Source organism: Rhinolophus ferrumequinum, chromosome 24 (assembly GCF_004115265.2).
Source record: "Rhinolophus ferrumequinum isolate MPI-CBG mRhiFer1 chromosome 24, mRhiFer1_v1.p, whole genome shotgun sequence".
In the NCBI taxonomy this organism is placed as follows: Eukaryota; Metazoa; Chordata; class Mammalia; order Chiroptera; family Rhinolophidae; genus Rhinolophus; species Rhinolophus ferrumequinum.
The window spans coordinates 5,617,765-5,633,474 of record NC_046307.1 but is presented as its reverse complement, the minus strand read 5'-3'; the positions used below and the strand labels follow the sequence as shown (position 1 = coordinate 5,633,474).

At 36.8% G+C, this 15,710-nt stretch overlaps 1 protein-coding gene across 2 annotated transcripts in view; it reads right to left on the bottom strand.

Annotated features, from left to right (window-relative positions):
• UIMC1 (ubiquitin interaction motif containing 1) overlaps positions 1-15,710 on the bottom strand; it is an 88,331-nt gene that overhangs the window by 57,508 nt on the left and 15,113 nt on the right. For both annotated transcript variants that reach the window (XM_033096105.1, XM_033096106.1), the window contains exon 3: positions 6,601-6,685. In XM_033096105.1, coding sequence (XP_032951996.1) covers positions 6,601-6,685 — 85 coding nt within the window. The remainder of the gene's footprint in view (positions 1-6,600; positions 6,686-15,710) is intronic.

Below are 15,710 nucleotides of genomic sequence, written 5' to 3'. Positions count from 1 at the left end.
TAAGTCATTTTACGTATATTTTACTGACAGCACACAGCCACAGAACTTGACAAAGCCACCATTACAAATTTACCTTAACCACTCAGAATTAAATCAATCAGAATTAAATCAGAGTTAAAAAGATATTCATTTATTAGTTACTGTCTCTTACTCTCACTTATCAACCTTAATCTGAGACTAAAATCCAATAAACATCACTGTTAATTAAAACATTTTACCTGACCTCTCTACTATATAAAAACAAATTGGAAACCCACCTGGGAGCATGTTTCCTTAAGGAAATTGTCAGCAAATATCAACCTTAGACTCTCCAACTGAACCAGCTCCATTCGGCTTATGAAATGATTCTGCTAAGCTACACAGAGCAGTACACAATTTGGGGGAAGCTGATTACGCTGGTCAAAATTTATGAAGATTAACATTTCCCAACATCCAGGGTACCCTCCCACTGAGATGTGCAAACAGACTGTTAACAATCCAGAACACAGACCAGATAGTACATATCAAGAGAACCTGTAGTATAATTTGTGAGTATTTAAAATGGCTAAAAAAATATTTCATATAACAAAAAAATATACAAGATAAATTATTTTCCCACCCAAATCTTTTCCTATGAACTTTCTTTTCTAAAACAGATATAACTCTGCAACTGTGGTAAAAGTGATATACCTATATATTGTCAGTTACAATGTAAATTTATAAGACATTTTTGAAAGCAAAAAGGCACACACTGTGTCATAACCCTTACAGATGCACATTCTCAAACAAAGTAATACCACTTCTGGGAATTTACCCTAAGTAATCACTGGAAAAAAGGAAAATGCTAAACACAAAAAGATGTTCACTACACTATTATCTATAAGAGCACTGACTTAAATGCCTAAAACAAGGCAATGGTTAAATAAATTACAGCATGTTAACCTCAAGAGACTCAGAAGTTACCAAAATGCTAATCATAAAGGCATACAAATGATAAAGTGTGTAAAAGCTAAATGAGTATAATGGGGACTACTCACCAATTTCTGGTTGTACATGTAAAGAACTTGGAAGTTGCCACTCTGCTCTAACAATAAGTACAAAGCTGAATAGACTGAAAAGTCAACAACTCTTCTTGGATCCCTGTGAGGGAAGGACACAGGACAAATTGCTGCCCCCAAGGTGGAGAGAGAGGGGGATACAGGCTCATGGCTTATCAGAGCAGATTCAATACTGGAAACTGCCACAGAAACCAGTGTCAGGGGAGGAAAACTATAATTGAAAAATTGCTGGAGGCTCAGTGTAGACAATTCTAAGAGTTAAAACCTCCAGGGGAACTCTCATAGGGGGCCCCCACACTTTTCTGTGAGTTTTATCTTGAAGAGCTCAACCAGGTTCTCACGATAAATATGGGGGGAATTCCTGTTGAGCATCCCATGGGGAGGGAAAAAGGAACTACTGTGAAATACGCCAGAGTACTCTGCTCTTTTTAACAAGACCTGTCCTAGGAGAAACTAGTTAACCAGAGCTTGAATTGATCAGAATCTAACTGACCCGGGAAAAGGGCAATACCAAACTCCAATCTACTCTAGCCATCCTGTCCCACCTAAGAGGGAAAGGAAAAAAAACTGGCAACACTTGTGAAGTTCACAGTCCCGAGGCACAGGCTCACTGGAAGACTGAGACCTGCTCATAGAACTACCAAATGCTTCAGCTTACCCCCATCACCAAAAGGCCTATTTACAGGAGTTTCTTTTACCTGGTACATCATGTCTAGCTATCAAGAAAAAATTACAAGACACACTAAAAGGCAAAAAAAAAACAAAAAACAAAAAAACACACAGTAAGCATCAGAACCAGACATGGTAGAGATGTTGGAATTATCAGACTGGTAATTTAAAACAACTATGATTAATATGCTAAAAGGCTCTAATGGATAAAGTAGAGAGCATGCAAGGCCAGATGGGGAATGTGAATAGAGATGTAAATCCTAAGAAAGAACCAAAAAGAAATGCTACAGATCAAAAACACACTAACAGAAATGAAGAATGTCTTCGATTAGTACATTGAACACAACTGAGAAAAGAATCTGAGGTTGAGGATATAGTAATAGAAACTTCCAAAACGAAATACAGAGAACAAAGACTGAAAAGAATAAAGCAGACTATCCAAGGACTGTGGGACAACTACAAAATTAGTAACAAACACATAATGGAATTACTAGAGGGAAAAGAGAGAGAAGAGCAAAAGCAGTATGTGAAACAATGACTCAGAATTTCCCCCAAATTAATGTCAAATACTAAATCACAGATCCAGAAAGCTCAGAGAACAAAAAATAGAAAAAAATTTAAAAACATACAAAAACAACCCCTACACCTAGACACATCATTTTCAAACTATGGAAAATCTAACATAAAAAATTCTGAAAGAAGCCATAGGATAAAACATCTTACCTAAAGAGAGAAACAAAGATAAGAATTACATCTGACTTCACAGAAACCATGCAAGCAAAAGAGTGGAGAGAAATATACATTTATTGAGTTTTCATTTAGTTTTTCTTTGAGTTCCTCAAAACAGAATTTATCTCAGAAATGCAAGGCTGATATAACATATGAAAATCAATTAATACACCAAATCAAGAGAATAAAAGACAAAACCCACACAATCATCTCAGCAGACATAGGAAAAGTATTTGACAAAACTGAACACCACTTCAGGATAAAAACATTTTTAAATGGTTAAAACAGTGTATTTTATGTTACGTGTATTTTATTTTAACACAATAAAATTTTTTTTAATGAGCAAAGGATCTGAATAGACATTTCTCCAAAGAGATACACAAATGGCCAACAGGCACATGAAAAGATGCTCAACATCCTTAGTCATGAGGGAAATGAAAATCACAACCACTACATTCCCACTAGCATGGCCATAACAACAAAAAGTAGCACTAGTAGTTTTGGTAGATGTGGAAGAACTGGAACCCTCATACAATGCTGGTGGAAACGTAACATGCTGTAGCCACTTTAGTAAGCAGTCTGGCAGTTTCTCAAATGATTCAATAGCGAGTTACCATAGGAACCAGTAATTCCACCTAAGTATATACCAAAAAGAATAAAAACCTATGTCCACACAAAAACTTGTACATGAATGTTCATAGCAACTTTAGTCATAATAGCCAAAGAGTAGGAAATAACCCAACTGTATATTCAATAATACATTTTAAAATGTGGTATAGCAATATATTGGAATAATATTTGACAATAAAGGAATAAAGTACTGATACAAGACAAAACATGGATAAACTTAAAAACATTAAGTGAAAAAAAGAAATCACACAAAAAACCACATATTATGTGATTTCATTCATATGGAATGTCCGTAACAGACAAATCTATGGAGACGGAAAACAGATTTAGTAGTTACTTAGGGTTGGGTGGGATGAGGGCTTTGACTAGACAGCTAAGTGTATGGGGTTTCTTTTTGGGGTGATGAAAATGTTCTAGAATTAGACCGTGGTGATGGTTGCACAACACTGGTAATATACCAAAAAGCAATGTACACTTTAAATGATGAATATATTGTATGATGAATTACATGGTGAGTTATATCTTAAAGCAATTACCATAAAGAAGGAGAAATAAAGACTTTCTCACACAAAAAGAGAATTAGCAACTTGTCTACATTATAAGAAGTGATAAAGGAAGCTCTTCCAGCAGAAAAAAAGTATGACACTGGGATCTATGCAAAGAAATAGCCCTTGGGATAGCAAAAAGTACGCAATTCTTTATTTTTTATCTCCATTGCTCTAAAAGACAACTATCTAAAGCAAAAGAGTCTCAATGTATTGTGTATTTATAGCATAGGCAAAAGTAAAATATATTGCAAAAATAGCACAAAAGAGGGCAGAAAGTAATTGGGAGTTACACAGTCTTTTACACTACACATGAAGCAATTAACAATATTTGACGGTGACTGTGATTTATTAAATTTGTGTATTGTAAATTCCAGGGCAACTACTAAACTTTTAAAAGACATAAATACAAGTGAAATGGAATCATAAAATAATACTCAGCAAATACAAAAAAGGACAGAAAAAGAAACAGTTGGAATAAATCAACAGCTTTCAAAATGGTAGATTTTAATACAATTATGAATGTCAATGTAAAAGAAGTTGTCAGCCTAGATAAAAAGATAAAAAGAACTGTCAGACTGGATAAAAAAAGCATGACTAAATAAACAAGTAAAACCCAATTTGACTATAAAGATCCAGATTTACCAACCAGACAACTACCAACAGTCTACCAATGGTGGCAAAAACTTAACTTCAATTGATAAAGATTATCGCATCTTAAAAAGTAACTATTATCAATAAATTTTCAAGTCTGAAAGTAAGTTGAGTACATTCAACAAATCTAACCATAGTGACAGCAACCCCTAGATGTAATTATGTGATGTAACAACAAAGAGCTGTTTAGATTAATTTTACAAGGCTGAGAATTATACCTTAAATCACCAAAACTCAAGTTTATAGTGGAAAAAAGCCTTGTTTATCTTCAATCAACTGTTGTAATAATTTCAACTAGCTATCATACGTACTTTTTGAAAAATTCACTGACATACTTGAACATTTCCCATCACATTAAAGTGCAAAAATGTAATCATTATTAGCCTCCGTGTCCCAATCTAGCCAGCTCGCAGGGGTCCGAGGAGCTGTGCCTTGAACCACCCCCTGCACCCCTCACTCCCCTGCCTACTTGGCACTGGAAGTGGTGAGGAGTGGGCCACTGCCTGCAGAAGGCACTCGGACTCTGCACGCACCATGCCCTGGCCGCTGCAACCCTGGGGGCTGAGGGTGGGCACTGTCCAGATGCTGGTACTCTCTGCTCTCAGTGCATAAATTCACAAATGTTAATGGAAAACAATAGAAAATGTCACTGGAACAGTGGGAAACAACAGTTTTGCATAGGAAGCTTTGGGAGATGTTGTTTACTATAGTCTCCCTGAAGTTGGGACAAAATTGAAGAAGATGAGTTTGGTGCTTTGGAAAGTGTGAAACCTGCTAGAGAACTCTGTTCTCTATCAGGAGCAATAACTGAAATTAACGAGCTTTTGCATAAAATACAGGTCTTGTCAACAAATCTTGTTATGAAGATGGCTGGCTGATTAAAATGACATTGAGTAACCCTTCAGAGCTAGATGAACTAAGGAATAAAGAAGCATGTGAAAAACACCAAAAATTTATTAAGGAATGAAAATGCAACCCTGCCCCCCCCCCCCAATGAACTAGCATGAAACAACTTTAAATAAATAAGTATCTTCACAATTGATCAAAACCATCAACAAAGGATTTTTGTGATATTGTAATTTATAATAATAAATATATATTTAGTCTTTGTTCCCTGGCACAGCGCTCCTAAAACCCTTGAATTTCCTAAGTGAAAAGAGCAATAAAGGTATATTTTGTTATTCATAACAAGCCCCTCTCAACCACTCCTGAGTTTACGTTAATGAGCTTACTTTTGGAAAGCCCTAAAGGATGGAGGCTGGTTACCAGGAGAACCAACCATTGTGATTAGAGGTTTGGAACTTTTAGTCCCACCCCCCAACCTCCATGGAAGGGAAAGGGGCTGACTGAAGGTTGAATTAACCACCAATGTCCAACGATTTAGTCATCATACATGCATTAATGAAGCCTCCATAAATATCCTTCAACTACAGGGTTTGGAAAGCTCCCGGATTGGTGGACATGTAGAGGTACTGTGAGGGTGGCACTACTGGAGAGGGCATGAAAGCTTCACACCCCTACCCCCATATCTTGCCCTAGGCATCTCTTGTATGTGGCTGTTCCTGAGTCATAGCGTTTAAAAAAAAAAAAAAAATAGAATGCAGTCATCTAATAAGTAAACTGTTTCCTTGAGTTCTGTAAGCCATTCTAGCAAATAAAGAGGAAGTCATGGGAACTTCTAATTTAGAGCCAGTCAGTCAGAGCAGAGGTAACCTAGACTTGCAATTGCTGTGTGAAGTAGGGGTAGTCCTGTGGGACCGAGCCCCTAATTTGGGGGATCTGAGACTATTCCTCAGTGTGGGGGAAAAACCGTACACATCTGATGACCAGAGTGAAATACTGGGAGGAAACACACAGAAGAGTTTTTCCCTTACAATTTTACTAAGTGTCTTTCTAAGTAAGTTGAATTATCTCCATTTTATTGACAAGGAAACAGAAACAGAGGTGGACTGAAAGCAGTGATTTGCCTGAAATCCACATAGTAAGGGCTGAAGCAAGGATTCAAATCCAAATGTGGCTAACTCTACAGGTCACTTTTTTAAGGAAGGCACAGTTCACAGTAGCCCAGGCGGGGATCGAACAGGCAACATTGGTGCTACCAGCACCACGCAGCCACCCCTAAAGGTCACATTTTAAATTTTCACGCTCTGGCTCTAATAAGTCAATTGTATAAGCTGCAGGTAATTGTGACTCCTAAAAATTTTAACAGAATCCAGAATAAAGAGGAAGCACATACATCCTTATTCAGAGAAATCTCTTCCTAATGAAGAAACTAGTGTCAATTCTATGACTGTTGCAATTTCTAAACCATTCTCAACACAGAAATAAAAACATACGTGCAATTTTTCTTTTAGCCAAACACTTTGCTCTATTCGACTGTTTTGTCTTCGTTTTCTGCAATTCATTCTCCTCCTTTGGTTCCTGTTGCAAAACAAGAAATAGGATCAGGATAGCTACCATTAAAAGTAGTACTCTTTCAATCTTCTCTATAGCTAAGAGGCCGCTAAACCTCTGAAGAAACAGTGGTTGTAAATGTTCACAGAAAAATATTAGTAAAATATCCTTTACGGTACAAAAAAAATGTAGATCTAGCACCAGTAAGTACCATAGAAATAAAAATTTTAAATATATTCACATTATTATGTGTCATATACACGCTCATGTAAAAACTGGTCATTCTGCAAAATAGCAGTAAGCACACACCCAAGTTCAGAAAAAGCTTGATTCAAGGTTTAAAAATCAGTAACGTTTTAACTCTGCATATTCATTTATTTTAAATCTGTACTTAACAAAACAACAGAACAACTGAGGAAAAGTAGGCAACATTTTGTCAGACAAGGGGCTAATTTTCCTTATTATATAGTCATGTTCCACATAAAGACATTTTGGTCAATGACAGATAGCATACATGACACAAGATTACAATGGAGCTGAAAAGTCCTATCACTAAGTGACATCAGAGCCATGGTAATGTTGCACACAACCAATTACACGATTGCGGTAATGGTGTAAACAAATCTACTGTGCTGCTAGTCATATAAATGCATAGTACAGACAATGCGTACAGTACATGATACTTGATCACAATAAACAACTATGTTACTCGTTTATATATTTACTACACTTTTCATTGTTACTTTATTTATTTATTTATTTATTTTAAGATTTTATTGGGGAAAGGGAACAGGACTTTATTGGAGAACAGTGTGTTTTTCCCAGGACCCATCAGCTCCAAGTCCAGTTGCCATTTTTCAATCTTAGTTGCAAGGGGCACAGCCCACCATCCCTTGCGGGAGTCGAACCGGCAACCTTGTGGTTGAGAGCACGCACTCCAACAAACTGAGTCATCCAGCCGCCCAGGAGCTCAGTGGCAGCTCAGCGGCAGCTCATTGTCTTCATTCTAGTTGCGGAGGGCGCAGCTCACTGGCCCGTGTGGGAATGGAACCGGCAACCCCGTTGCCCAGAGCTCACACTCTAACCAACTGAATGTACTCTACTTATAAAAAAAAAAGTTTTCCGTAAAACAGAATGCTGTGTTACACCAGCAGCAGCCTCTTGACTGCCATCATTTTATCTTATGATTGATGAATCTGGTGTTGTTTTGTACAGTAACATACTATACAGGCTTGTAGACCAGTTGGCTACACCACATAGCCTAGGTGCAGCAGACTATACCGCCTAGGTGTGTGTAAGTCCATTCTATGATACGCGCACAACAATGAAATCTCCTAACCACGCATTTCTCAGAATATATCCTGTCATTAAGTGGCGCGTAACTATATAAAAGCACACTTAAAATCAATAAAAAGACCAATATTTAGCCTCTGCCCATAGGAAAGAACATGATAAGACACTTCATAGAAAAACATACACAGGGGCTCATAAATATATGGGAAGATGCTCAACTTCATTTTGGAAATGCAAATCAAAACAATTATATAGATATTATTTCCTTTTACCTATACTAGTAGTAAAAATGAAAATGTTTTATAAAACACTTACTGTGGGAAAACAGGTACTCTCATACCACTGATGGGATAAAATGGATGCAATGTTTAGAGGGTAAATTAGCAATAACCTCTAAAATCATATAGACTCTTTGTCCAGCAATATATTTCAAGGAATTGATTCTACAGATACGCTCACACATTAGCACAAAGACATGTGCACAATTACGTTCCGAGTAGAATGTTTTGTCATTGTAAGACTGTAAACCACCTCAATCAATGCTACTCAAAGTATGATTTACAAATGGGTGACAATCAGCAAACTGCTTGTTATTGGGCTGCAATAAAATAAGCACAGAAATTGAGAATAAGCATTTAGAAACTTTTACAGCAATGTGACATTGCTATAACATCCATGCACATGATAAGAGGACTTCCATGATGAAAGCTGCAGACTAGTCATTCGCAAAAGGACCAAATTATAATTTGTGATATTTTAAGCTTAGTTATTTATGAAAATCTAAAGTATATAAATATCTGAAAAAATGTAGACATTTATAACTTATGATATTAACTATAATTTTCATTTTTAATCAAGTCTATTTTTTAAATTATACTTTAATACTATTAAACAAGAAAAGTAAAGCTCATATTATTTATTTTTAATCCTAATTTACAGATTTCGAAACAGCTTCAGTGGATTTTTGTCATTAAGAAAAGGCAAATCCTAAAAAAAAAAAAAAAAAAAAAGGCAAATCTTTCTGAATGTAGCAGTAAAACAACCGATGATCCAAGTGATTGTGAAGAAATAAAGAGCAAAAGTTTCATTCTAGTTTTAGTTTTCAACCCACAATTTATGAAGTATAACAATCAGAGTATCTTATTTCTAAATATACACTGACTAATGAAACTATCAAAACTTAAACATTTATCTACAAAAGAGTAAGTTCAAAACCAAAAGAATTCTATGAAAGAGTATTGAATTAATAAGCTGACACAGATGCTTAATGTTTCATATATAATTAGTACTTTGTAGATTTCTTATAAATACTAGATTTACTAAGATCAAAAAATTATATACAATTGTCAAGAAATTAGTAAAAGAGCAAAGCTATCAACTTGGAAATGCTGGGTGAATCTGGCAAAGAAGGTAGCTCAAGGACCATATTCTTATGACAACACAGCTTGACATATTCAAGAAGCAGATCATGATAGAGAAGACCAATTAATAAAACAAAGCTAGCAATGTAATTTTCATTGCAACTTCATGAATACAGATAACTGGCAACACAGAATACTTTTAGGAAATGTGTGATGAGCTTGATGGTAGAAAAATTCTTTCAGCTTCATTTCTGACAAACTTAACTAAGTTTTGAACTGTTTACAACCAACCCTTAAACTTTTAAACTTTATGTAGCCAGAAGTAATAACAGGAAAATTTCCCAGATTAAGGAGCCTATGCCAGAATGTTAATCAATATACTAATTACATTACTGAAAAAAGTGTCAGCTAAATACTGTGCATCGTAGAAACTGTAAATTACATAAAGATTAAGGCTAACGCATTCAGTTCAAGAAAATTCTCTTTATTGTGTGATATGTAAATGATCATAAACAACTGTTATTACTTGATGAGATTTAAGATATTACTAAAGGAAAAAGTTCTGTGGAGAATTCTGAACTACAAAATGAATGCTTAGCGTTTCTGCAACTTCTTAAGATGTAAGTGGAAAGCAAGACTTGTTTATTTGTCTGATATCTTCAGTATTTTCAATAAACTTAATGCTCCCATGCACGGGAGGAATTCAATGGCAGATAAGATCAAAGGCCAGAAATGAAAGATTATTGGAAGAATATTCTGCAGATTGTGATATGTTCTATAATTTTATAACAAACATCAATAAAATACATGGTAATCTTGACATTACACATCCACAAATAGTTATTATCTAAGACCTTACAAATTTGACAGAACCTTTGAATTTTATGTGACTTCAAAAAAATTAGCCTATAGGAAATTCATGGATCTCAATTTCATTTCTCTCAAAAGATAACTGAAATGTAACTATAACTTGACAGGAAAAATTGCTGGGAACTGGCTACCAAGGAGGATCAAAGATGAATTTTGAAATACAGGATTCTAGGGGTTGCCGGTTCGATTCCCATATGGGCCAGTGAACTGCGCCCTCCACAGCTAGATTGAAGACACGGAGCTGCCGCTGAGCTTCCAGAGGGGCGGCCAGATGGCTCAGCTGGTTAGAGTGCGAGCTCTCAACAAGGTTGCTGGTTCAATTCCCACATGGGATGGTGGGCTGCACCCCCTGCAACTAAAGATTGAAAACGGCGACTGGACTTGGAGCTGAGCTGCGCCCTCCACAACTAGACTGAAGGACAACGACTTGGAGCTGATGGGCCCTGGAGAAACACACTGTTCCCCAATATTCCCCAATAAAATTTATTTTAAAAAAGAAATACAGGATTCTAGCTCATTTTGAATAAAAATTTAAAATACCACAATCCTATTGAAAGTGCTTAAAAATTTTTCTTCCTGTTCCAGTAAGACGGTAGATTTTAATTAAAGTACAGCAATAATTTATTAAATATAAGTAGTCTAAACACACCAGTTTTAAAAGAGTAATTGTCGGACTGTATAAAAATTGACCAAATCATGTTCTGTCTACAAGACAACCAATTAAAATATAAAGACATAGACAAGTTAAAAGTTAAAATACCAACAATGTTGCAGGGAAACTAGATACCCACGTGCAAAAGAAGAAAGTTGGACTCCTATCTTACACCATACACAAAAGCTAACAAAAAATGAATCAAAGACCTAAATGTGAGAGATAAAATTTTAAAACTCTTAGAAGAAAGCATGGGGGAAAGCTTCACGACGATGGGTTAGGCGATGATTTCTTGGATATCACACCAAAACCACAAGCAACAAAATAAAAAACAGATAAACTGCAGTATTTCAAAATTTAAATCTACTGTGCATCAAAGGACACTATCAACCGAGTGAAAAGGCAACTACAGAATGGAAAAACAAGTGGAAAAACCCGATAAGGTGTTAATATCCACAATATATAAAGAACTACAATTCAACAACTGTGAATACACTTAATGTCACTGAGCAATACCCTTAAAAATGGTTAAAATGGTAAATTTTATGTTATGTACATAGAGTGCCAAAAAAGTACATACATTTTAAGAAAGGAAAAAATTGTATTAAAATTAAAATAATATATACCGATAACAAAAGATGAATACAAGTCATGTGTATACATTTTTTTGGCACCTCTGGTATACGTTACAACTACACACGCACACTACTATCTCACATCATATACAAAAATTAGCTCAAAATGGATCAAAGATGTACATGTAAGAACTAAAACAATAAAGCTCTTAGGGATCAATCTCCAAAAGCACAAGCAACAAAGAAAAAAAATGGATAAACTGGACTTCATCAAAATTTTGGACTTTTGTTCATCAAAGGACACCATCAAGAAAGTAAAAATATAACTCAAAAAAGGAAAGCAAATAGCTGCAAATCATATATAAGGGGTTTAATATCCAGAATATAAAAAGTATAGTTCCCACTCAACAACCAAAAAAAAAAAGACAGGCAATGCAATTTATAAATGGTCAAAGGACTTGAATAGACATTTCTCCAAAGAAGATATACAAATGGCCAACAAGCACATAAAAGGATAATATCATTAGCCATCAGGGAAATGCAAATCAAAACCAATGAGATACCACTACATACTCAACTGGGTGGTTATATTTTCAACAGAAAATAGGAGTTGGCTAACATAGAGAAATTGGAACCCTAGTATTGTTGATGGGAATGGAAAGTGGTGTACACGTTGTAAAAAAATAATAATAAAAGGAATGAAGTACTGATACGTGCTATAGTATGCGTGAACCTTAAAAACGTGTGTTAAGTGAAGGAAGCCAGCCACAAAAGCCCACGTATTGTATGAGTCCATTTACAGGACACGCCCGGAATCGGGAAATCCATAGATACAGACAGCACGTTAGTGGTTGCCTGGGGCTGGGAGTTTGGGGGAAATGGAGAACGACTGCTAGTAAGAACAGATTTCATTTTTAGTTACCAAAAATGTTCTGAAATTGATTGTGGTGAGGGCCGTTCAACTCTGGACATACTGAAAACCACTGAATTATACCTGAAATTAGTGAATTATGTAATATGTCATATCTCAATAACGGTGTTATATTGAAACAAAAAAGAATGCCGCCAGCAGTCGGGATGGACACTGGAGGTGTGAGGGTAGCGGAGAAGATGAGAAATAGTCCCCGGAAGTGCAACAGCCACCTGTGCCAACAGACCGGCACCGCCAGGCAGGGCTGAGGAGCCACCTGAAGGCTGTGGTCGGCACTGCGTGCTGCTTAGGTAGAAACACAGAACAGTGGAGGGTCGGACTGAACCAAAACTGGGCTTTGCAGGGAGTACAAGAGAAATTAGAAACAAGCTGAGAGCATATGCAAGGGAATTGTTACTATAATAACCGTGAGGTCTAAGTTAGGTAAGAGGGAAAGTGAGGACATGACAGGGTAATGGGCAGTGAAAAGGTGACCGTCTGGAGTTAGACGTCCTCGAGGGCTGAAGGATTACTGGAGTTAGGCTACTAGAGGAAGGAGCTGAAAGACTGGTGGTGGCGCTGATAAGAGAACAGACATCTGAAACTGAGACCTTGCAAGTGGCACGATTACTGACAGGCTCAAGCCGGGTTCCTCACTGGAAGCACGGAACACGGAAGATGAACAGAACAGACTGTTGTGACCTTACTTCTCCCAAGGATGGTACAAAACTGGTACCAGCCACTTTAGATGCAGACGGTGCCGCAGGGCATTAGGCTTACTCCTCCCTCAGCACCTGAGCTGAGAAAGGCTGAGATAAAAGGTGTGATCCGTGGGAGCAGACCGCGAGAGGTCGAGGAACTGAGAGGCCAGAGTATCGGACGGATCCTACCTTAGGTCGAACCTACAAAAACTGCAACTTCCTGTGCCTCAGTCTGATACAGTATGTATTGAAATCACCAAGAATGATGGCAGGCGTGGTGAAGAGAAAGACGGTGAGTGACGTGTGAAAATTTTCAGTGAATGGCCGGGCTGGGACGTGTGGGTGGCTGGTGGGGGGCAGGTGACCAGGAAGGTAGGAGATGACCGCTTCAGGGTCGGGTAGCACAACGATTTGTGCTTCACACTAGATTTTTCCCGTCGCCTGGAAGCAACAAAGAGGAGTAAGAGGACATATACCCCACCCCCAGCCAGTAGTACTGGGATGTTTGGAAGAAGAAACAAGCCAGGACTTGAACAGGTCCAAGGAGAAGCACTCTCCTCAGAGGATCTTTCAGTGAGAGCAAGAAGACGAAGGGAACTTTCAGAGGACGTTGGGAACGGTGGGAATTTTGTTGATCCCTGACAGGAATTCCAGAGGGAGAGTAAGAATAGGGCGATTGAGTCGGATCAGAAAAGCCCCCCCAGGTGACAGATTAGAGTCAGGCGGGGTGAGACTCTAGGTGATGAGAGATGCCAGGAGGCTTGGATTTCTCATGGTGTCCCAGGTAAACAGACTTAAGGCATGATAATATTAGTCCTGGTTAGCTCTTAAAGGAGCAGTGCCAGCCAGTGGACCTGTCTGTAACGACAGAATAATTGTGGGTCAAATATGGAAGCGAGGACTAGTCACATGTGGCCGTTGAGCAATTGAAATGAGACTGAAGCAACACCCTAAATATGAAAAGACCGTCAGTGAACTGTGGGACTATTTTAAGTGGCCTAATATACAGTCTCTGTAAGAGAAAGGGGGTAAGGGGAAGGAAAAATGTTTGATCGAGTAATGGCTGATAATATTTCAAACTGATTAAAATTATAAATCAACAGATCCAGAAAGTTCAATGAACCACAGGAACAAGAAATACCATAAATTTAAAAAGCACATCACGAAGGTGAGAGGATTAGAAAACAATCAGTAACCACAAGATGGCCACGGGGTTTTGAAAATTAATCTGGGGAACGTAATTTAGTGGTTATCAGAGGGTAAGGGGGTTGGGGGGTGGGAGATGAGGGTAAGGGGGATCAAATACATGGTGATGGAAGGAGAACTGACTCTGGGTGGTGAACACACAATGTAATTTATAGATGATGTGATACAGAATTGTACACCTGAAATCTATGTAATTTTACTAACAATTGTCACCCCAATAAATTAAAAAATAGTAATAATAATAATAAATACTACTTAAATGACTTTCTTAATGTGTGACTTTAAAAAAAAAAACAAAAATAGACTTTTATCATTTCATTTTGAATTTTATCTACTCATATTTACATAGGATCTTAGATGATTGATTTCAAGAAGATTAATAACCTTAGAGCCAGATTCATTCTTACATATAACCCATTCTGCTCTTTTCGGGAAAGTCATGTGATTTTCTGAATGCCAAGGCATAAAATTAATTATCTTTAAAAACACATGCATTTTTTACTTTGTAAAGTTGTCACTTCAACCTAAGTTGGTTTTCTGGTTGTGACATAGAAAGACATACATACTACACACATTGTTACAAAGAAGCGGGGATGATGTAACAGTGTGGAGTGGGAGATAATAAATGAACTTTTGATGAAAGGAGAGGGTTAGTATCTATATATAGCAACTTCTAGAAAACACATGAATGAAAAAGTTTGCAAATCCAAATTTTTTAAAACTATGCACAAAAACTACAGTATTTGGGGGAAAGGTTTACACAAGTAGTTTTTAAAATATTTTTTCTACTATCAATTACACAGTAACATATACACACTAATTGAAAATATGCCAGAACCATAATTCTGAGCAGTGTTATCATTTTCTAAATGTATTGTCCACTTTTCTACTATATGATGTAGCTGTTAATTTTACACAAGTATAATTAGCTGTTTACTTTTAAGCAAAGTAAAAGGATTGTCTCCCTCAAACTAAGTTTTAAACATCAAAAACTATGCCTATAAATTTTAAAACTTTCAACAGTCTCAATATTTCAACTGAAAAGTATTGTAAATTTAAATGTACTTTATGTAATAGGTGCATCAACCTAGTTATTTAGTGTAGAATCCTTCAAAGACTTTTCTATCTCTTTATTGGATGATTTTTTCTTAATGCTGGCTTCATGCCTGTTTGCTTTCTTTGTTATTTCCACTACGTTGTGGCTATCAAACCTTCTTTTGACCTATATTACCATGGTATTTCTTTTTCCATCCTCTTATTTTAAATCTATTTGTATCTTACATTTCAAGTGCATTTCTTGTAGGCTGCATATATAGCTGAGTCTTGCTTTATTATCCAGTCTGGTCTCTGCCTTTAATTTGGGTGGTTAGATCATTCATGTTTTGTGATTATGGATATGATTAGATATGAGTTTGTCATCTTGCCATTTGTTTTCAAGTTGTTCCATCTGTTCTGTGTGTCCTTTTTTTGACGTTTTTGGGGAG